This window comes from Coenobita brevimanus, chromosome 84 (genome assembly GCF_032717465.1).
Source record: "Coenobita brevimanus isolate Jiangsu-jjx chromosome 84, ASM3271746v2, whole genome shotgun sequence".
NCBI lineage: Eukaryota > Metazoa > Arthropoda > Malacostraca > Decapoda > Coenobitidae > Coenobita > Coenobita brevimanus.
Window position 1 is genome coordinate 47490676 of NC_137037.1, and position 24242 is coordinate 47514917.

The following is a 24242-nucleotide window of genomic DNA, read 5'->3' on the forward strand; positions in this document are numbered from 1 at the left end:
AATGGGTGGCGAGAGAGAGAGAGAGAGAGAGAGAGAGAGAGAGAGAGATGAATGGAAGCTATATCGGTAATAAAACGATATTAATCACAAATAGTAGAGTAATCGGCAAAATAAATCGTTAAGGAGCAGATGCTTAACCTACGAATATGCAACCGTTGTTCTGAAGACAGAGAGAAAAAAAAAATCAAGTTGCGCCATGAGAACTGATAGTAAATATGTTAGCGATTCACCCTAAAAACATGCCCCAGTAATATTACAGTTTGAAAAAGTTTTAAATTTTCACCAACGGCGGCACAGGATTTAAACTTTCTGACATGACGTTAAAACTGCCATTATGTTTTCGATTTGTGGCATATTCTCTTCCTGCAACAAGTGATGAATAAATTATAGATAGTAGCAGACTGTTAATGCAGGAGTATTGCTTGACTTCATATTACAATATTCAGTATCTCGTGGACAGCGTCCACATTTAGGATATTTAAATCAGAAGCGTGTTTGTTTACAATATTTAAACCCCGGCAGTCTCCGCGGTATTTAATTCCGTTTTCTTTCATTCATTGGGAGGGGCGGGCGGAGAGAGATCGAGGATTGAGTACGGAGAAAACTAAACTCTCTTCCTTGGCTTTTACTGTGATTTTGCTAATACTGCAAAGGATCCAAAAAACCAGAGTATGCTTAATTTTTTCCATACTCAAAAATTATTGAAAATAAATTCCTTAATGGGAATTACTTGATGTTTGAAAAACTGTCTCCGTTTCTGGCGATGCTGCCCCGGGGAGAAGAAGCAGCTGTTGTTGTGGATGAGGCAGTGTGAGCATGGGAGTTGTGGAGTGAGGAGAGTCTGCTGTTACTCATCGCTACCCGTGTGTTTAAAGCTGCATCCCTACGATTTATGGTTTATTCCCAGCAGCGTAGTGTTAGTGTGATCCTTCTCGACCTCTGTGAGTGGGATAACAGTGCGTGAAGTCTGTCGGATTGCGTATTTGGTGTCATTTGTTTGGAGAGGTGAAATTTTGAATGAACTCCCACCATGAAAATATTAATAAATCGCGACTTCAGACGGATCCTGCTCATGATGCAGATAATTCTGGCTACTGTCAGTGTGTATGAGATGTAACGATGGAGTAATAATCCGCATAAGGTGGTTAGAAGTGTGTGAAGAGGGTAGACAGCCCCGCAGACCTACTCTTCCTCCCTTGTCGCTGGCCAGATCCTCTCAACCATGGCCGAGAAACAGACCATCCTGGGGCTGGGGATCAAGCCCGTGCCCATGAAATTGTTCGCCACCTGGGAAGTGGACCGAACACCGCCCAACTGTATTCCAAGGTAAGGAAAGGCATCAGGAGACGTATTTATAAACCCCTAATCTTGGGTTGTGAATCAGATCCCGTGTATATACGAGTATCTTCACTCATACAGCTACAGAGTACTTCACTGGCAAATGAGAGTTTAATATCAAATAACAAAATGCGATATATGATTATAGTAGACTGCTGTAGCGACTTATTTATTCTATTAATTGGTTAGGATCCTTTATAAATACTCTTGGTTGCTCCGCGGCCGCTGCTCCGCCCAGACTCCCACTGAACAATAGACGACTGAATCGTGGCGTCTGGGAGGCCCTTCCTTACTCACTCTCTCACGTTACCATGGCTTATCGGGGCTCCCTTGTGGGTAGTATAATTTTGAATTACGTATCTGAGACTTATTGTGGGTTATATTTAGCTCCCATCAACCCTGTGACCATAGCGACAGGTGTCACATATTTCATCTCTGTGCTGTCGAGCAACAGTTAGTGACAGGCTCTCCTCACTTATTGAAAGGAAGTTTAGGCATTATTTCAAGACAGCATCACAATAAACAGATGATTTATTAACTAGGAATGTAAAAACAGTTGTCAGTAAGATGCTGTGGTGTGTGTGATAGATGGCGTGTGGCTGAGAGCAACACCATCCACGGGCGGTTCCTCCGTCTATACTGAGCGTTTCACTTTGAAAACAAGCAGGCGACGTTCAGCCAGGCCGGTCGGTCACTGCTCGCCCGCCCTGTGTTGTCAAGGGGTGGTGCTTCCCATGTGTACCCTGCCACCATTAGGTCTGGTTATGGTCCCTTGCAGGCCGAGAAGTGGTCTGTGCATAGGGGTTTCATCGCCAGATTCTCCGCCCCAGCCATCCTTCCTCCCTCCCTCTCTCTACTTGGCCTCAGCACAAAGGCCCGCCTCCCCCTTATCCCCTTCCCACCCTTCCTGCCACCTCCACTCCTCTCCCCATTATCCCCTACACCTGCCCTCACTGCTCTCTCCACCATCTAGTTTCACCTCCTCACTTTTACTGAAAATTCCTCCATGTTTATGGTAACCCTGTCAGATTATCATTTCTTGTTTGGGCAACCACAAACTTAGACAATTTATTTATTTAGGAGAGGCTTCTCTTCCACTGAGAGTAAAAAATGAACTCAGTAACCTCTCCAGGATGTGAGAATTGTTCATCATTTCTGCCTCTTTTCCAGCCTAAGGATGCGTGATAATATCGCTCATTTTATTTTGTCTGCCACGAGGCGATTTTATTCAGCTTCGGATATTTCTGCCCGTCCCTGAGGGGGTAGGATAATTTGTAGGGTTTTCTTGGAGGATCTTTATCATTGTTTACAATAAACAGGTCTCCGTAACAGTGAATCATTGGTTGAAGTAATTTTGTTTGGTCATTTTACACACACACACACACACACACACACACACACACACACACACACACACACACACACGCGAGTAATTATAGGGGTTAGTCACCTAAGGTTTTGTTGCGGAGTGTTTGGATGCTGTATGCGTGAAAATGTAAATACGCATGGTAGTCTCAGTTACAACTTAAGAAAGTACATGAATTTGGATGGTACCGTAGCCCAAGGATCATAGACAAAAGTCTATGATCCTTGCCGTAGCCTACGTCGGTAATACCAGAACTATATAGTAGTGTCCTAGTGAGTGTCTTTTTTTTTTTTTTTTAGTTTGTTTTGACCAGTGGTAACCAGGAATATTAGTTAAAAATATAAACGCGCCATCTTATGCACAGCTTAAGCTCATGCAAGAATATGAACAGGGTACGTTTGTAATTTGAGCATTGCCTTATTATAGTGAGCGTCCTATTTTTAGCATGGGATGACTAGTGGCACCATAGCTATCTTAGTGAGGATGAAGAACACGCATTGGAAGACAGATTAATCTCAGTAAAGTATATGCTTAGAGTAGGGACAGAATTTATCAGCACCTTTTTATAGTAGTGTGTCCTGTTTGTAGTCTGTAGTGTAAGTCATGTTAGCTGTGTGAAGGTAAAGATATTGCTAAACACGCAGTCCATTAACCCAAGAAAATATATGATTATCTGCGTGGGGATGCTTTCATGTGTAGTGTACCGGTAATATTTTTATGGTTAGTGGCCGTTTTATGTTTCTGGTTGCTATTATGTTTGTGTTAGGCAAGTAGTAGGTAGCTGTGTGACTGGAGATAAGAATGTAATCGTGGTCTTGTACACATCTTTAGCCCATGGAAGTTTGCGTTTGACTAGGGTAAGGGTGGAGTGGTAGGGTTATATGACAGTGAGTTTACTATTTTTAGTTTGGCATGACTGATGGTGACTGTACGAGTGAAGATAAAGGAGTAAACACGCAATCTTACACGCAAAATACGCAATCTTAAATGCAACTTCTGAAGATCATGAAATTACGTGATTAGAAGACGTGGAAATACATCGGTGTTGTATAGGTTTATAGGCGTAGTGAGTGTTTTATTTTTGGTTTGTTTTATTTTTGGTTTGCAGTTTGACAATAACTTTCATCTTGTCTGACAAAGATCCCTAACCTCTTTCAGCACAGTTAATAACCAAATGTCAAATTGGAGGATAAATTTGACTAGAAACCAAGGAGACTCATTCGTACTTTCAACTCAGTTAATGGCCAGGTGTTGTCAGATCGGAGGATAGCTTTGACTAGTTACCAAGGAGACTTAATGTGTACTTTCAGCTCAGTTAATGACCAGATGTAGTTAGGGGATAAAATTGACTAGTAACCAAGGAGACTCATTCCTACCTTACACCTAAGACTTGTCAAATTTCCCACAACCATAACTAAGTATTCAAGTTAGTGATCTGGTTCCGTCAGATGAAGACAAACTAACCATAGTGGTATGTTTATCAGTGAAGAAGAAGTAATTACCAGCATGCAGTTATATTAGGAAGCGTCGCAACACCACTTCCCTGGCGATTTATTTTGCATGTGACACCATAATATTCTCATGTATGTTATAGCGTCTTAATATCGACGTGCAAGAAAATCTGAGGTGTTATGTTCAGAATAAATAACTGAGGAAAGGGTGTTACGAAATCTCCAGAACCACTTGGAATACGAGCCTGAGTGTCTATTTTTAGATCCTGGTTGACTCTCTCTCTCTCTCTCTCTCTCTCTCTCTTTCGTTTGCTCAGTCATTCCCTCATCTGGTCGTGTAATTACCTGGCTTAATTGGCCTCGTTAACCTGAGACAGCTTTCTTTCACGCATCTGCCACACCCCAACAATTCCCTCCACACCCCAGCCACTCCATCCACATCCCTACCATTCCTTCCACACCCCTGCCACTCTATTCACACCCCTACCACTCTATCCACACCTCTGAAATTCCATCCACTCCCCTGCCATTCCATCCACACCCCTGCCATTCCATCCACACTCCTGCCATTCCATCCATACCCCTACCATTCCATCCACACACCTGCCATTCCATCCACACCCCTACCATTCCGTCCACACCACTGCCATTCCTTCCACACCCCTACCATTGCATCCACCTGTACCATTCCATCCACATCCCTACCATTCTTTCCACACCATCTATCTACCATACTTCTCATTCCTTACCAAGACATTGCTCCCAGTCAGCTCTACCATAATGCCCGCTGCCATGCTTCTATACCACTCCTCACTCCCAGTAATGCCCTCTGCGATACCATAATTGTCATTTCCTACCATAGCATCTTCCACAAATAGGCTGTGTTCTTCACCCACAACCATGGCACCTTCATTCCCAGTCCCTTCTTCCACCATTCCATTCGTCTCATCTCGCCCAACCCCATCCCTTTCCCCCACCAGACCAGACCGCCTATCCATCGCCTCCCTTCTCATGTATATCATTCTAATCACTGCCCGTATCATTATTTATTATCTTAGGTGCTACAGGTACCATGAGCGGACCCTCCTTTTAACCCCTTCAGTTCGATGACGTATGGTGTGAAGAGTTACTGTGTTTCGTCCGTTTCTTTCCAGTTTCAGGCAAAGATCATTTTAATTTGGCTCTGTTCCGTTTGGCCATTTCTTCACCAATTCATTTCAGACTTGGCACAATTCTTCCTTGGACCAGTAGCCCCGGACTTCTCTCTCTCTCTCTCTCTCTCTCTCTCTCTCTCTCTCTCTCTCTCAAGGCATATTAAAGGGATCTGTTGGGTCGTATCAAACTGTATTAACACGTAACTTTGGGATCCTGTGTTTTGTATGTTTATTAATCATCATTGCAATAATCCATGTTCTGTAGTTGTGTGGAGATCATATTGCACTCCCTTTGACGTATTGGCCACCTTGTGTATTTTATTCTCACAGCCAGACGATTTTATTGAACAAAGGAAGGGCGTGTAGAGGTAAAGGGGTGAGTGATGGCTATGTTCTTTATGCAGCCAGACGATTTTATTCATCATAGGAAGGGGCGTCTACAAGTAAAGGGTTATTGACAGCTCGTGACAAACCCTACCTGGCCGAAAATCCACCCCTGAGCTGGAAGAACAAAAATCGTCAGGGAATAACAAGCAAATAATGACTTTAATTGGAGAGGTAGATCCAGCCTTCATGAACCCTTTCAGCATCAAGAGGTTATTCTGAAGGTAAATACAATCGATGGTTGTAGGAAGACTTAAGTACAGGGTTGTCCATATATAACACTGTTCTTTCACCCTGCTTGGCGATTTCCCATGTTTTGCGGGGACAGCTCAGTGTTATCTCAGTCTTGTATCATGTAATCATTTCCTACTTCCACCGTCACACGCTCGCCCACACCAGCAGACTAAGGTGTCCCCACAACACATACGGTAGCGTTATGATACAGCCAGGTGGGTTTCTAGTGGAGAGAGAGAGAGAGCACAGTTCGGTTCAATCCAGTTTATTGACAAAGAACACACACACACACACACACACACACACACACACACACACACACACACACACACACACACACACACACACACACACACACCTCATCGGGTTCGAGAATTTAAGAATGAAAAGAGAAATATAATCGAGGTAAAGGAGTTGAAATTACCCCCTTGAGAATAAAATCAGTATTGTAAATGGTATTGGAAGCATAGTAACACCTCTTCCTAAGCGATTTATTTTACATATTATACCTTCTTCTGTTGTATGGAACGGTATAGCAATATAACGTGTTAATTTCGATATAGTTTCCCTCAACAACATGTAATAATTAAATAACGTTGCGCAAAATAATTCGGTAAGGAAGAGGTGTTACGAAAGCTCCAAGCCATTTAGAGTACGACCCTGTTCCTTGGGGAGATTTGTGCAGGGATTTACGAACTGATAACCGATAACTGAATTATCTCCTGGTAATCACTTTAGGGTACAGATAAACGGCCCTCCTCCTCCACACTGTATTTACGGATTTATTTGTCTATTTACGTTATTTATTTATTTTAATTTTTTTATTACCAAGTTAATTTTAACGAGCCGTCTAATATCGGGTACCGGTAGTTATTTCACGGGTAGGCTAATAGTTTTATTTTTAAGGGTAAATTCTAATGCCATAGAGCGTGCTATTGCTTACGGTCCCAGGTGCTCCCTTACACATTTTTCTGTGCGATTTATTCTGCACGTTACGCATCAGTTTACTCTGCACAGTACACTTCAGTTTACTCAGCACATTACACTTCAGTTTACTTACCACTTTACACTTCAGATTCCACATTACACTTCAATGCTTGATGTAGCCTATATTGAAATGCCATAAAAGAGAATCTCAGTGTAAAATGAATAATAAATCGCTAAGGAAAAGGTGCAGCGGCGTGTCCTGAGCAACCTGGAATACGCTCCTTTGGCTGAGAGAGAGAGAGAGACAGAGACAGAGAGCACCGGAAGCCAGGAATCTTATCTTTGAGCATGCGTTTCAAGCTTCTCGTCTAACCTCATTGTTTGGATTTATATTAGAAATCGTCACGTACGGGAGGGTTTATTTATCCACGTTTATATAGGCTGATAAATGGAAAGAGAGAGAGAGAGGGGGGGGGAGGTATGTATGCTATTCATATCTTCTAAATATCACTAACGTACGGTAGGTGTAGAAAAAGATACGGAGGTGTACGGTAATGTGCAGAATAAATCGCTTAGGTAGATTTGCTAGGAAATCCCTCCAAAGCCTTATACAGTTCGAGCCACAGTCCTGCCGAATGTTAACCCCTTCAGTCCCAGTACTTGTTTTCCCCACTGTGTTCTTCCTACTTGCGATTTTATTTAGGCCTATTTATATAATTTGCAGGAATCAGGTACAGCCTCCTTTATCTTTCTCGGACCCTCACCCAGATGGAATAAAATCGTCTTAAAGTTGCAAGAAGAAAATTTAAGATTCTCGTATTGTAGGTGTTAGAGTATGGGCAGGTGTGGACAGGTGTGAGTCGTAGGAGAATATGTGTAGTTATAATTTGGAATTGATTAGAGCTTCGGAGAGTGCATGCCTCCCCAAATAACCTAGGCCTAGATAGGAAAGGCACACACGTCCAATCTCTTCCGGTGTGACTCTTATAGGCCTATTGGGCGTATTACCAAGGCCTTTGTTGTAGGTACGGGTCGAGGGCTCCTTAGCACCTTTCCTTAGCGATTTATTGTGCATATTAACTTGTAGGTTGTGTTATGATTGTTTTTTTCCTGTAGCTATGTTGTATCTTTTTAATATCAGTGTAGAGAATATTTAACTATAATGTGAGGAATGAATCAATAAGGAATAGGTGTTACGAAATCTTACGAAATCTCCAGTGCCATCTAGAATGCGTTCCTATGCTTGATATTACAAAAGGGAGGTGAACGCATTTTTTTTTCATTATTATCGAAACACATGATTGAAAAATGCAGTTGAACCTGTCTACCTCGTTACTAATTGAGTTTTGTAAAATGGATTGCAGGTAAATGATTTCCTCTCCTCACAGGTGGTATAGAACTGACCGTCTTAAGATGGGGGTTTTGTGTATACATTAGTGTACTCAGTTTTAATAATAATAATAATAATAATAATAATAATAATGATAACACACACACACACACACACACACACACACACACACACACACACACACACACACACACACCACGCCTCCTTGTTAAAGCTTTTCCCCCTCTGGTCTGTCTTTCTCAATCTGTCCCCTACCTCTCTCTCTCTCTCTCTCTCTCTCTCAAATTGCCATCTCTCGACCTTGAATGCTGAAATGTAGCAATAGATTAGCACTAGTATACGATGCTTGTCAAGTGCCAAGGAAAGGGGGTAGAGCCGTAGCAAGTTCTTATCCCGTCTAATGCTGCGTGAAATAAGCCGCAGAAGGACGAAAATCTGGGCCAGGTTAGAGTAAAAGTAGTATTGAAAGAGGCAGAGGAGGTGAGCCGAACTTTTAATATATTATTGTACCGTATATCCGAAGTAAAAACTAAAATTGGCAAACCTCCCCCTATTTGTAAATGGGAAATGGAGCCGAAAATTGTCCAATCCCTGTCAGCATTTTCGTTTACGGACATTTGGGTATTTTGCTGATGGAAAAAATTGGTGACACTCAGAGGACACATTAGCATTTAGATGGACACTGGAAACCTGGGAATGGCTAGTGTGTGTGTGTGTGTGTGTGAGAGAGAGAGAGAGGGGGGGGAGGAAATCTCTCTCTCTCTCTCTCTCTCTCTCTCTCTCTCTCTCTCTCTCTCTCTCTCTCTCTCTCTCGTTTTAATCTGCAGTAAAAATTAGTGAAAATACAAAGGATTCATCATGGGGAAGTGTAGTCCCCAGGCTACTAATTTACATTTTAACGATGATCGCGACAGTGATGATGAGTATTGTAGGCTTAGGTATAGTAGTGGTGGTGGTAGTAGTAGCAGTAGTAGCAGTGGTAGTAGTAGTAGCAGTAGTAGTAATTGTAGTAGGGGGAAGAGGAGGAGGGGTAGATTTATTATTGATATTAGCCAATTTTAAAGGTAGATAGATAGATAGATTGAGATAGATAGATGGGTAGATTGATAAATAGACATGGATGTTTGTGTTTTTGTGCTTGTAGATAAAATAGACACAGACAGATGTGTATGTTTATGTGCGTAGCCTGCACCGTAGTTATATTCTCAGCTGACTAATATCAACACAAGACCCTGCTGTATCCTTTTCTGCCTTCCTTACTTCATAAAATATACCATTACCCTGGATTATTGTAGTAGGCTAGTAGCAGTAGTAGTAGTAGTAGCCTTGTAGTAGTAGTAGGCTGTGTAAAGTTAGACAGCAAACAATAAGTCCGTACCTTATTCACCTTTGGGATTAGCTTGACATAGTGATCTGGAACTGAAAGCCTGCCCTTCCCCCCTCCCCTCTCTCTGTCAACACCTGCAGCCCTCCCCTCCTTCATTACTCCCAATATTTCAGGCCCAGACGCGAGTATACACTAAAATTTTCAAGCGGAATGATTAAGCTAGACTAAATATTTGACCGGCCATAATGGGTTGCTTATCGGGTATGTGCGGGTAAATTTGGGTAAGTTATTTTTTTCCCGTTTCGTTAGCATACTCGTGATTAGCTGGTGTTCGGAGGTAGGTTTTTGTGTTTCCTCTCTCTCTCTCTCTCTCTCTCTCTCTCTTTGAAATTAAGGACTATAAATTACTGTACTAGACTTTTTCACTTCTGTTTCGCCTAAAATTGCCATCTCTTTTCCATGATTGCTGACTTGTAACAATAGATTTACACTAGAATTATGATGCTAGACATAAAGAAGTGCTACGGAAGGGATGTGGAGCCGTAGCATTGACTTCCATTGCCACTGGATTGCGTGAAATAAGCTGCAGAAGGACGAAACTCTGGGCCAAGTTAAGGTGAACGAACCATAGCCTTAAGTTACAGTATATACGGTAGTGTGTGTATGTTGGTGGAACTGAATGCTGTTTATGTTAGGCTGTTTTAAAGGATTGGTTGTAACGAATTGGGCTTATGACTGTAAAACGTTGACATTATTATTATTATTATTATTATTATTATGATGATGATGATGATATTCTTACCTAGTATATAACTGGTACCGGTATTACTCTTATTATCGTGCAGCTTCCGTATTATTTTTATCATTATCAATTTTTTTTTTTACAAAACTCTTGGGTAAATAAAGGAAAAAGAAATGTTGCTCCATCCCGTATTATGCCTTTAGCTTATAAAGCATTTTTTTTTGCCTCCCCACTTACCCAGCCTACCTACCAAAACTTGTTCACGGACTTTGCAAACTCCACTCAATTTCACCTCCACCACCTGCCTCTCCCCCGCCTGCCTCTCCCCCGCCTGCCTCTCCCCCGCCTGCCTTACCCCCACCTGCCTCACCATCACCTTCCTCATCTTATTTGACATTCTCTCCTGCCTGATCCCCACCTGCCTCATCCCTCACCTGCCACACAATCCATTTAACTTACCTCTGCCTGCCCGATTCCCACCTGCCTCACCCCCCACCTGCCTCACCCCCCACCTGCCTCACATCCCACTTGCCTTCCCCAACCTGCTAATGCTTAGCTGAAAAGAGCCAGGGATCTTTTATCAGTTAACGTGAAAACAAATGCGCCAGATTGTGTCATGTTACTGGCGGTGTTAGGTTACCATAGCTCTCGACATGCTATGGTCCTTTTATCTTAAATTGGTCCAGATTTTTTACCTTTTGAGGATTGTATAATGTAGCTCAGTGGCACAGCAAGGCAATACTGTGGTTCTGCATCCCGACCATAGCACTTCTTTGTGACTAGCACCATATTCTAAGGTTAGTCTTATGGTACGGCCTGGTATACAGATGGAGAGATGGTGATTTTTAGGCCAAGTTAGAGTAACAAGGATATAGTCAGCCTCGCTTGATATGGCTGATTTATTGATGTCAGTTTAAAACGGGGAGAGCCAACACATTGTCAGGTGGTGTGACGTGACAGTTTGGAATGACTGACAGGAGCACCCTCGTCCTATGGTGGTGACAGCGACAGGCGTAGACAGGGACATACGGGTGGTTGACAGCGACAGGAGTAGACAGACAGCGACAAATGGGCGGTGACAGCGAACGAAGAACAGGGGAAAATCACAGAACATGGCCGTTTATGATGTCAGGTAGCAGTGATGGGTGTAGCCTAATTAGTTTCCTTCTAATGGGTAGGCTGCTTGTCACTCACTCTCAGTGTGGATGCCGAACCATGTATGTTTAATTTGCCGGTACATCATTTGAATATACAGTGATATGTTGTGTGTTATAATTTGGTATAGCGCCGTAGCCTGTATCAATTAACCTGTTCAGTCCGAGAAGGTGGGCTAGGTATTTTATTTTGTTTTATTTTATTTTATTCTTGCTCTCACCTGACGTCTGTATTAATCTAAGGAGGCCACCACGAATCTGAAAAACTAGGAATAGCCTAAATTTCAGTAACTCCCCTCTCTGTTAGAAATTGAAGGGGTTAGGAATGTGTATAAATATAAATAAATAAATACTGTAAATATATATAGATAGATAGATAGGTAGGTAATGTATGTATGTATGTATATTATAGCGGTAGCCAACTCTTCAATACGATGACATTTATTTTATGCTAGCTCCAGACGATTTTGTTTAGCTTGGTAGTCTCTCTCTCTCTCTCTCTCTCTCTCTCTCTCTCTCTCTCTCTCTCTCTCTCTCTCTCTCTTCCTCCTCCCTGCCCTGATTGCATTGTCTTCACAGGGTTTCATTGTTTTCTTTCTCCCCTTGCCTTTGTTCAGTCTTGCCCTCCTCTTGTTTTCGTCCTTTGTTGCTCCGTCTCTGCCGTGTTTTTCTTTTAATATTCCTCCTCCTTTGTCTGGTATTTGTTTTATTCTCTCTCTCTCTCTCTCTCTCTCTCTCTCTCTCTCTCTCTGTCTCCTCCATTTATTATCCTTTCCTCCACTCCTTCTTTCTTCTATCCCTTTTTTCCTGTGTTTATTTCTTCCTTTCTTCACACCTTTCATCATTCTTTCTCTGTTCGTTCCATTCTTTTCTCCCCGTCAGAATTTCCTTCCACCCTCTCCCTCCCTTCTTCCTTCCTTCCTTCTTTCTTTCTCTCTCTCTCTTTTTCTTTCTTTCTTTCCTTCCTGCCAAATGCATTCTTCCACCCACCTTATGTTTCCAATCATTTGATACCCGTGTTGACAAGACGCCTTCCTCCCTGTTTTCCCCCGCTTTCTTTCCCCCTCCTCCTACCGTCTTGCGGAGAGGAGAGGAAAGAGAAGAGGAAGGGAGGAAGAGGGGAGCAAGGGACATAATATGACGGAAAGGAAAGGGAGGGAGGAAAGGGAGAGGAGATGGGAGAGTGGTCTTGCCACTCTTTCTCCTCTTCTCTTATCCTCCCTCTCCTCTCTCCTTTTCCTCCATCACTCCCCCTGTTCTCAGCACCTTCCTTCCCCTTCCCGTCCCCTCTCCAACCATCTCTCCATTTCTCCTTTCCCCGTCCCCTTTCCCCTCACCTGCGTCCCCCTCACCCTTCCATTCCTTCACTCTTCTGTCCCCACTTTTTTTTTTCCTACCTATTCTTCTTTCCCTCTTCTTCATCCTCCTTCCCTCCCCTTCCATCTCCCCCAACCTCCCTTCCCTCGCCAGTTCCCCTTTCTCCCCTCCAGCCTTTTCCTTCCCTCTCTCCCCTTTCCCACTTATCTCTCCCAGTTCTTCCTCCATCTTTCCCCCTCCTTCCTTCTCCTCCCTGCCTCCCTCCCTCCCTTATTTTTCCGACTTCCCCTCATTTTTCCTCTTTTATGGCTTTCCTATTTTTCGCCTCTCTCTCTCTCTCTCTCTCTCTCTCTCTCTCTCTCTCTCTCTCTCTCTCTCTCTCTCTCTCTCAATATACTGTAGACAAATAAATAGATACCAAGATAGATGAATAGATAGATAATTACCCTATGTACCGTATGTATTTATTCATTTAGTAATTGTTTTCTTCCATCCAGCTTAACAAATTGAGTTCTGGAGTTTTTTTTTATGTGTGTGTGTGTGTGTGTGTGTGTGTGTGTGTGTGTGTGTGAAGTAAACAGCAAGTATAAATTCAAGTAAAATGAAAAAGTAAAATGAAACTGAGAAATGAAAAAATTAAGCAAAAAAAAAAAAAAAAATACTTTCGATATGGTAATCATTTGACCCGTAAAATTAAAATTGTTGTTCTGTTTATCCATTTAATATCTGATATTTTTATTCAACCCCTACAAACGCAACGCGGCCAAAAGGTTAACTCACTTGAACCTGCCTGAGTCACGTGAAAAGTGTTCTGAAATTAGCGGGGGGAGGGTTCTATTGGCATGAAAATAATAAATGGGGCATGTAAAAGTGTGAAGGAAAGATGAGATAGAGAGATAGAGAGAGAGAGAGAGAGAGAGAGAGAGAGAGAGAGAGAGAGAGAGAAGGGGAGGGGGAGAATTGGTAGATAGAGAGAGGAGGGAAAAAACTTAGGATTGGCCCGCCGGCAAAGTCTGATGGTAAGGAGCCAAGAGGAAGGATATATGTGTGGGGTGAAAGAGGAGCAGGTGGGGAGATTAGTCAGGGCGGAGGTGGGGAGGCTATAAAAACACACACACCACAGTTCCACCTAAAATTAGAACTTCCAGCTGATAAGAAAATATGTTGATTAGATAAAAACGCACGCGCGCACACACGCACGCACGCACTCACGCACACGCACGCACGCACGCACGCACACGCACACACACACACACACACACACACACACACACACACACACACACACACGCACACACACACACACACACACACACACACACACACACACACTGAAAATTAGAACTCGAAAACGAAAAAATTACGTTCGTGTCTGTGTGTGTGTGTGTGTGTGTGTGTGTGTGTGTCTGTGTGTGTGTGTGTGTGTCTGTGTGTGTGTGGTATGAAAGTGACAAAATCTCGGCTGGCTGTCTCTCTAATTTAGACTACCCATTGATTCTCTAGCAGCTTAGAGGAGACAAAATACGAACTTATAATTTGAAAAAAATATATATATATATTTGATACCTGATATATAGGCTAAACTTTCTTTGTCTAATTTGACCATCCTTTCATTTGGTTATTTATTTGTCTGTGGGAACGTAGAAGCGATTGAAGAATAACACCGGGAGAGATACCGATAATAGGCATTTCGATTTTTTACATACCGGTGTATTTAGTATGATAAAGTATTGTATGGCTTCCTCCTTAGTTCATTCATCCTTTCAGAGAGACGTGGAACTTTGAAATGCTTATCCCCCCCCCCTCCCCCGAAAATAAAAAAATCGGAATATCTTTGGTACCAGGTATTCAGTTTGTGTTTCTGCCTGTCTCTTTTTCTAATTTATTCATCCTAATTTATTCATCCTTTCATTTAGTTACCAGTTTGTCAGTATAGCCATATATTTGTGGGACAGATAGTGTGCGTAAAATTGTAGTGGGCGATGTTCAAAAAAAAATTTTCTTTTCAGGTTACACTATGATAGTCTCTGTTCTCCTTTCACACTTTCCGGTAAAATGTCCACGCCAGTTTTTCTATACGGCGTGGTGTTCTTTCTGACTTTTTCCTGCCGGCTTCGGCTGGAGGGTTTGGAGGGCGGGGGAGAGCCTTCTTCTTTGCTATCCTTATCTCATTCTAGTAGTTCAGTTACTCCTCTAGGAGCTGCCTAGCATGGGCCAACCGGCCTACTGCAGTTATCCTCTCTTCTTATGTTCTTATGTTTGTGTCGTATATTCTGTGTTGCACCCAGTCCTGCATTCCACAGTTGTATTAACCTAATGTGCCCGCATGCGATGAGGGTGCCGGTAAGGGTGTGTGAGGTGCTGGGGGTAATGGTGGTGGTGGAGGGGATTGGTGGTGGTGGTGGTGGTGGTGTGGTGGGATTTTTGCTTGTGGCGAGGTGTGGGCAAGGGTGAGGCAGCTAATTATTCTTGCGCTTGCGTGTGGTGAGGGTAAGGCAGGGCGAGGCGATGGTGTACTGTAACTTTATTTTTTTTTTTTCCCTTTAGCATGTCGAACACTCTTAACCCTTTCCAGCTGAGTAGATGGCCGAGTGTAGTCAAATTGTGGGGTTGATGTTACTATATTCCATTCTCTTTACCATGGCCAAAATTTTCATTCTTTTGCAGCTTATTTCACGTAGGTTAGTGTCAGAAAAAGATAATACTTCTTCGTGACTTGCATCATGTTTTAGTGTTATGGTAATCTATTGTTAACACTCAGCATTAAGGATGGAGGGATGGCAATTTTAGGCCAAGGTAAAGTGGACAGAGTATATTAACACGAGAGACCTGTTCGTACCTCATAAGCTCACTGAATGCCATGTAACCACGATTTTGTCTTCAGGTAGTGATAGTGACCCAGTTCTGTCAGGGGATAGCAAACAGACTACAGTGCTTGTATTTATGAGAGGTGAGGCAGTAGTCTAGTCTGTCCCTGTCTTTGCGTGAGGTAAGGCAGGGCCGGGGAGTGGTGTGATCCTTTGTCAGCGTGTGGCGTTTGGTGAGGCAGGAGTGAGGTAATGGTGGGATCTTGTGCATTTGCGTATAGTGAGGATGAGACAGGGTTTCGCTAGGATGAGGTTATGCTGTCAAGGAGTAAGGGTGAGGTGAGGGTGGGGCCGTGCTTGTAAGGGGTCAGGCAGGGATGAGGTTATGCTTGTAATGAGTTAGGCAGGGGAAGGTAGGGGTGGGGGTATGTTTACAAGGCGTTAGGCAGGGTGAGGTTATACTGTAAGGGATGAGGCAGAAGTGGGGACATGCTTGTGAGGGGGGAGGGTAAGGCAGAATTAGGTTTGACATGGAAGGGGGTAAGGCAGTGGTATGATTTTGTGCCTGTGCGTGTGTCTAAGGGTAAGGCAGTAATATAGCCCTGTGCCCTTGCGTGTGGCGAGGGGTGAGGTAGGGATGAGGCAGTGACACGCTCTTGTGGCTGCCTGATTACTGTCAAGGCTAGGGCAGTGGATGTGCACAGTGGCGGACAAAAATATCGCTACACATTTTCGTCAGACAGTTGTGAATCTCTCAAAAATAATCAGAAAAGTGTGTTGATCTCCGAATATACCAGTACTGGGTTTCAGAATTTATTGTTCACTGTATCTTTATCATAGCGAAGTGTATCAGTATTTATGTCCGCAACTGTACAGTCACAGCCAAAATCTTTGTTTACGTTTTCGGGGTGCCTGACTAAGGAAGGGAGATTGTAACCCATTTGATATTATTGATTAGATAGTCACGCCTCTTTAGGGATTGTCATATTTAATTGAGCGAGAGTCCAACATATTTGTTCCATCAGAGAAATTTTTCCTGTGTAAAAATACAGGTTCTCTCTTCATATTTGTTCCATGTTGATTAGGTTGATGTTGGTGGTGGAGGTAGGGGTGGTGATTATGAATGATGATGGTGATGATGGTGATTAAGAGGACTTGAGCTGCCGTATATATTGTGATTTGACACGATTTAGAGACTGTAAAAGGAGTACAGTATTGACCACGGCAGTGGCTTGGCTTCTGTGTGTGTGTGTGTGTGTGTGTGTGTGTGTGTGTGTGTGTGTGTGTGTGTATAGAGGTGGGGTGGTTTGAGAGGGAAGGGTGTGACCACTGACCCCTCTGTTTCCCTCTCTTTGTTCTGCCCCTTCCCCTTCCCCTCCCACCTCCATATTTCTCCTAATTACCCCCTCCTCACTCACAAGTCCTTCTCCCTCTCTCCCTCCTAGACCCATATCTACCCCCCTCCTCCCCTCATCTCCCATCTCACTTTTTTCTCTCATTTTTCCACGCTACTCATCCCCCTCTCCCCTCATACTCTCATCTGTCCCCTCCCCCCCGCAGCTCTCTCCCCACCTCCCACACTTATGATTCCCTCCTCCCACACCCCCTTCCTTGCCTCCCCACCCCCTCTGGCCCGTCTCGTAATGCACTTCTTGAGAGGCGAGTTGCTTGACCTTACATGTTCCTCCCTTCTCCTCTCTTCCTCATTCCTGCCCGTAACCCCTTCAGCACGAGGATTCTCTCTCTCTCTCTCTCTCTCTCTCTCTGTCTTGTCGCATTTTATATAAGCTGTATTTTCTGTTCCTCTCTCTAAGTTCTTTCAGTACACCCATTATAAACTTTCCATATTATCTGGGCTTCTCCTTGTTTTAACCTCTCTTCTTTTCCATTCGTTTCCTCCTCCTCCTCCCCATTCTGCCGAGGCTTTTGTAAAAAATCCCTGAGTTATAAATAAAAGCATTTCCACGTTACCAGGTACTCTCTTTTTTCCCAGGTCTCCCCGTAACGCAACTGGAACCCATTATTCAAGTAAACAAAACAAAAAAATGCTGAAATAATCTCTCTTTTTTTCCGTCTCATGATAGGACAACTCTAGGGCCCGTATAAGCTCCCTAACAACTTTTCCCGTGCGATTTTTTTTTGTTTATTACACCTTACTGCCCTCTTCTGTGTCGCTTAAGTAAATCCTTCCATTATCGCCATACTCTGCACGAATAACGCAAGAAAGGATGTTAACCAGCCGTTGCCAAAAAAATAAATCGCTGTGGAAAAGATGTTGAGAGCTTCCTTACCAGACGAGATTACGACCCAAGGACTGATATTCTCTTCAACCTATCTCTAGACGATTTTATTCAGCTTAGGAGAGACTTGAAACTGGGAGGGTTAGGGACAGCCATCAGCAACCTCTTCACTGCTGTGGTCCTCTTAAAGCTGAGGAAAATCGTCTGGGAGCTGCAAGAACGGAGTAGAAGTGGATTCCTCAGGCTGAAGGTGCTACCCCAATGAGTACCGTATATACTGTGGATGCGTTGCCAGTAGTTTTAAGACGAGAGAGAGAGAGAGAGAGAGAGAGAGAGAGAGAGAGAGAGAGAGAAGATAATAGCCCAATATTAAGGTAAAGAAAATGGGAGTATCGATATTGTAGTGTTTTTACTTCCTCTCTCCTCCCCCCACGCCCCTCGACCCCCCCTCCCTCTTCCTCCTCCCTCCCTCCCTTAGCCTTTGTTCCATTCATAGTTCCCGCCACCCTCCTCTCCCCTCCCCTCTTGCTCTTCCCTGCACCCCCTCCATCCCCCTCCTCTTTCCGTTGAGTCTTCATTCCATTCATGAAGGCGTTAAGTAAGATACATTTTCAGGGGGTTAATATAAATGTAACTTAGAAAAAAAAAAAAACTTAGAGTAGACCAGAGTATCTAGAACTTAAGGATGCTAAAGTTAGGATAGAAGGAAAGGTAGAGTAGGAGATAAAATTCGTTTAATGTTTCACCTTTACTTCTTACTTCCATCTCTCTTGGCTAATATACCTAGGCCGAGAAAGTCTTGGTATGTATCTTTCCCCTATATTGATTTTGATATGATGCGTTAGAGAGGAGAAAGACGGACATCCCATGAATATACGGGGTAGATGCGTCAGAAGAGTTAGTGACCATAAAGACGGATACCCCCTGAATTAGGCTGTGTAGTAGATGCTGTGGAATATTATAGTGACCTTTGACCGTGATGATGTGTGATGTAGCACTGTGGGTTGCACTCTGGGTTGGGTGAGTTTGGGGGTGGTGTGGGTAGGGTGTGTGTGTTGTGTGTGTGTGTGTGTGTGTGTGTGTGTGTGAGAGAGAGAGAGAGAGAGAGAGAGAGAGAGAGAGAGAGAGTGGGGAGTGGGGTGGGTGACTGTGGGTGTTGGTCCAAGCGAAGGGGACAATGGAAAAGAAAATTGGTTTCAGTATCGTCCACACACACACACACACACACACACACACACACACACACACACACACACACACACACACACACACACACACACACACACACACACACACACACACACACACACACACACACACACACACACGTCCTTGAGAGATGCGAGACACTGAAGGAAGATACAGGACTGGGCAGGCGGGAGCGGAGTTAAACAAACAGACAGACAGACAGGGCAGACAGGCGATCAGACAAGACAGACGGGGCAGACAGACAGCGAATCAGACAAGACAGACGGGGCAGACAGACAGCGGATCAGACAAGACTGGCATATAGAGAATCAGACAGGAGAGGCAGATAGAGGAGCTGACAGGACAGACAGACAAACGGGGCAGATAGACAGATAGGACAGGCGGTTAGGTAGACAGACAGGCGATCAGAGAGACAGACGGGACAGGCTGGCAGAAAGACAAATGGAGTAGAAAGATACAGTAGACAGTTAGGCAAAAAAAAAAAAAAAAACAGTCAGTCGCTACGGACAGACAGACTGGTGATAGGCAAATAGACTGACAAATAGGCTAAATGGGACAGACAGACAGGTAGGCAGACATTCAGTCAGATGGGGTGGACAGACCAGTAGACAGACAGACAGACAGACATTCACCGAGATGAGATGAACAGACGGTTAGACAGACACAGACCGACACTGAAGACAGACAGACAGACGAGGCAGAGAGACAAACAGAGACGAGGCAGAGACAGACGAGGCAAACCCCATTCTCTGAGGATCGGGAGAAAATTGCCTCACTCTCTCACGTTTGGGGTGGAAGGGAGGGAGGGGAGGGAAGGATGGAGGGGAGGGAAGAGAGAGAGAAAGAGATGGAGGAATTTTGAAGCTTTTGTTGAGGCTTTTGTAATATGCCCATTGCAAAAGAAATACTGTAGCTCAAAAATAAGGGCTTCATTTCGCTTCATTCTGCTTAAACTATGTAAATATGGTATTATGAAGAGAGGGGGAGAGGAGAGGGAGATGGGGGGAGAGGAGAGGGAGATGGGGGGAAGATGAGAGGGAGGAAGAAGGGGAAGAGGAGTGGGAGGGGTGGTATGAGGGAAGGGGATGGAGAGAGGAGGGGTGAGTAGGAGGGGAATGAAGCGGGGTGAGGAGAGAGGAGAAACATTAGGAGAGTTAAAAGGAAGGGTCTGGGGAGAGCCAGTCTTCTTGTTTACTATCCTTGTCTTTGCCTCAGAATATTTTGGATTCATTAAGTATAACCTGTTCTATAAAAGACAGCCTCGAAAGGACCACTGTTGCTGTTTGCTTTCCTTCCTTTGTACCTGTTTGTTTTGTACTTGTTTACGTTCCTTTGTACCCCATTTCACACTTCTTTTTCTCTCCACTCCTTCTTCCTTTTCTTTATAACCCCAATTCACATTTCTTCCCGTCACCTTCCCGTCCCTTCCCTTCCCTTTCCTCCCCATCCCTCCCCTCACCATTCTTCCCCTCCCATTCATCATCATATCCCTCCCTCTTAAACAGTTTCTCCTGTCATGTCCATCTCTTAAGTACGGTATTTATATTCCTGATAGGCTACTTGCAAACGATGATATCAGCTTAGGAAAGGGGCCTCTCTTACTGAAGGGGTAATGGGAGCCTGTATTTAACCTCTCCACTTCGAAAAGACTCTCTCTCTCTAAATTTAAAAAAAATAAATAAATAGAAATAAAGTGGTAACGGGATCCGAAAAAATGCGCCTCGTCATGAAGGGGTTCCTCTAGTTCGAAAAATCTCTCGTAATCTGAACCCCCCCCCAAAAAAAAAAAAATCGTCCGGAGGTGGCAAGTATTACATGAAAAAAAAAAAAAAAATGGGTTGTTGGTCTGAAAGTGTTATTTTTTTATTTTTTTGGACTGCGGTAGCCTAGCCTCGGACTCCTACGCCACTGGGGAATAAATCGCCAAGTGGTAGGGAGAACGAAACTAACAAAAAAAAAAAAGGGCGTTGTCGAGCTGAATGTGTTAGTTGTTGTGGACGAAGGGGACCGTCCTTGGCCTCCTTCGCCTCTCTGGTTGTGAAATTGGACTGGATGTGTTTTCAAGGCAGGAAGCAGGTGAAGATGGAGGATGGGACGTAGGAAAAAGGATGGAAGGAATGGATGGTTGGTGGAGAGAAAGAGAGAGAGAGAGAGAGAGGATGGAATGTAGGTAGGTGGGGGCAAGAATGACGTGTAGGGAGAATTAGATTGGAGAGTAAAGTGAGTCTGAGATAAATAGGGAGCCAGAGATGAGAATGGAGAGTAGGGAGAGTTAAAGGATGAGTAGGAAGCCAGGGGAATGGTGAGTAAGGATGGATGTGGATGAAGGATTGGAGATTAAGGATGGAGAATAAGGATTGAGCTGGCGTGAAAAATGGAAAGGAAGGACAGAGGAAGAGAAGAATGGGGGATAAGGGTAGAGATGAGAGTGTGAAAATGATGAGTGAGGATGAGTGGGAAAGTGAGGAATGATGGGTGAGAGTGAGGATGGAGAATGAAAGTAAGAATGGTGGAATAGACGGAGGATGGATGATGAAAGTGAGGATTGAATATGAGATTGAATGTGGAGGATGAGAGCGAGGGTAGGTGTAAATGAGGAGGGATGATGAGAGTGAGAATGAAGGATTAGAGTAAGGATGGAGGATGAAAGTGAGGATAGAGGAAGAGAGTGAGGATAGAGGATGAGAGTGAGGGTGGGTGTGAGAGTGAGGATGGGTGAGGATGAAGCTAGGGAGTCCATAAGGCCCTGGTATGGTGCTCCTGTCGTCATAAAACCTTAATTCGTCCCTGGTCTATTCCTGCCTCGCTCAGGTAAGCATAGGTTATACGCTGGCAGGCAGGTATAACTCAGGTGTGGGAAGCCAGGTGTATGTGTGTGGGTGTGGGTGTGGGTGTGGGTGTGTGTGGGAAGACAGATGTGAGGTAGTGGGCACAGAAAAAAAAAAAGAATGAATGGAAAAAAGGTACAGTAGATAGCATAAAAGAGCGGGTCGTGTGTGTGTGTGTGTGTGTGTGTGTGTGTGTGTGTGTGTGTGTGTGTAGAGAAAAGAATAAAGGAGCGCGAGAAAAGGAGGTAGAGAGGATAAAAGAGCACTAGTGTCGATAAAAATGAAACGGGCAAGGCTAGGCGGAGGCAGGTATAGGCTAGTTCAGGTGTGGGAAGCCAGGTGTGTGTGGGAGGACAGGTGTGAGGAGGAGGGCATAGAAGGCAAAAAAGAAAAAGTTAAATACAGACAGGATGAAAGATCAGTATAGTAAAAAAAAAAAAAGAAGAAGAAGAAGAATGAGAAGAAAATAAGAAAAGGCTAGACTCTGGCTCTCAGGTGTGGGTAGCCAGGTGTTGTGTGGGAGGACAGGTGTGAGAAAGAGCGAATAAAGAACGTAAAGAGAGGGGAAAAGAGATCAATGCAGACAAGATAAAGGAGCAGTTCGAGAGAGAGAGAGAGAGAGAGAGAGAAGGTAAGGTAAGGTAAGGTAAGGTAAGGTAATGTAGACGGTGGGTGGAAAATGGCACGTAGTTATAGGCTGGCGTGGGAGGCAAGTGTGAGGTGGTTGGGCGAACATGGCAAAAATGAAAAACAAAAAGAGAGAGAGAGAGAGAGAAAGAGAGAGAGAAAGAGAGAGAGAGAGAGAGAGAGAGCAGTGGCAAATACGACAAAGTGAAGTACGATAGAAAAATAAAAAAGTTAAGAAAAGCCAAACAATCATGCAGTGAAATGTGAGACAGTGGGGAGAATTTTTTGACCCTTCAGCTTCGAGTAAAAGTAAGATGAAGTACCACAAAAATAAATGAATAAATAAATAAATAAACTTTGGGATGGCCACAAAGCTTATGTAATCCGGATAAGGACCTTGAGTTTTTATATTCCCTCTTGTAATTAACTAGTATTAGTATGTTCGTTACCATTAAAGTTAGGTCACTTTTATGTAGGCCAGAAATAATTACAGCAAATAAATAACTACCCAGGAAAGTCACTACCTTTAAGCCTCTATTATCAGTCATTAGTGGGATAAATAAACAATAATTCCCTGGCCACACTTTACTAATTAGTCTGTTGCGTGTGATTGACATAGGTATTTAGCGGGTGATTAAAAACATACCTTACCAACAGCAATACATAAATGATTCCCTACAGCACTCCCTCTCTCTCTCTCTCTCTCTCTCTCTCTCTCTCTCTCTCTCTCTCTCGGTAGGTGTTGATTGTGAATTAGTATGTTTGCATTCTTAATTAACCTGTATTTTGTACTTATTATTGACTGGCTTTTAGTGACGTCGTTCCCTTGGGGTTGAAATTAATGACGTATTTGCGTATCTATGTGTCTGTTTATCTGGGTTTCTGTCTGTCTGTCTGTCTGTCTGTTCATCTATCTGTCTATCTGCCTGTCTGTTTGCGGTATCCATGTACTTGTCGGTCTATGTATCTATTTATCTCTATCTATCTGTGTCAATATCTGTCTGTGTTTCTGTCTCTATTTATAACTAGAAAGAATCTTGGCCATTTATATTTCACTCTAGAATGATAAAAAGGGAAGATTAATTTTCGCATCATCCAGGTACTGAAAGGTGTAAAGGGAAGGTTAATTTTCGCACAGGTACTGAAAGGTGTAAAGGGAAGGTTAATTTTCGCACAGGTACTGAAAGGTGTAAAGGGAAGGTCATATTGTGGAAGCCCCTTATTGTTGTTATTATTGGTGCTGTTAGTGGCCAAATTAGAGGTGGAATGTGGAGTACTGTGACTATCCACCTCCGCTATCCACCCTCTCTATCCAGCTCTCTTATCCAGCTCGACTAGGCCTATCAGAGGAGAGAGTGACCCTGATATCTTGTGGACTGAATGGGAGATGAGGAAATAGCCAGTGGGTCATGTGTTAAGTGGCTCTAGATATGTTGTATCACCTCTTCCGTAGCGATTTATGCTGTACTTTACCTTCTTTCTTTCGATAGTTAGATAAATACAAATGTACATATAGATAGATAGGTAGATAGATGGATAGGTAGATAGATAGACAGATAGGTAGGTAGATAGATAGGTAGATAGGAAGACAGATAGACTGATAGATAGATAGATAGGTAGATAGGAAGACAGATAGCCTGGTAAATAGATAGATAGGTAGATAGGAAGACAGCTAGACTAATAGATAGATAGATAGATGCAGATAGTAGCTAGGCCTGTTTGACATACACCAGCCTTTTTGCATTGGTAGGCGGGTTTCAGATTAAACTTTACAACTACGCAATGT

At 43.5% G+C, this 24242-nt stretch overlaps 1 protein-coding gene across 2 annotated transcripts in view; it reads left to right on the top strand.

The window, feature by feature from the left end:
• Positions 1-1252: 1252 nt before the first annotated feature.
• KrT95D (phosphofurin acidic cluster sorting protein KrT95D) overlaps positions 1253-24242 on the top strand; it is a 393377-nt gene continuing 370387 nt past the window's right edge. For both annotated transcript variants that reach the window (XM_080280420.1, XM_080280421.1), the window contains exon 1: positions 1253-1326. In XM_080280420.1, the coding sequence (XP_080136546.1) occupies positions 1271-1326 (56 nt within the window). In that variant the 5' untranslated portion in view covers positions 1253-1270. The remainder of the gene's footprint in view (positions 1327-24242) is intronic.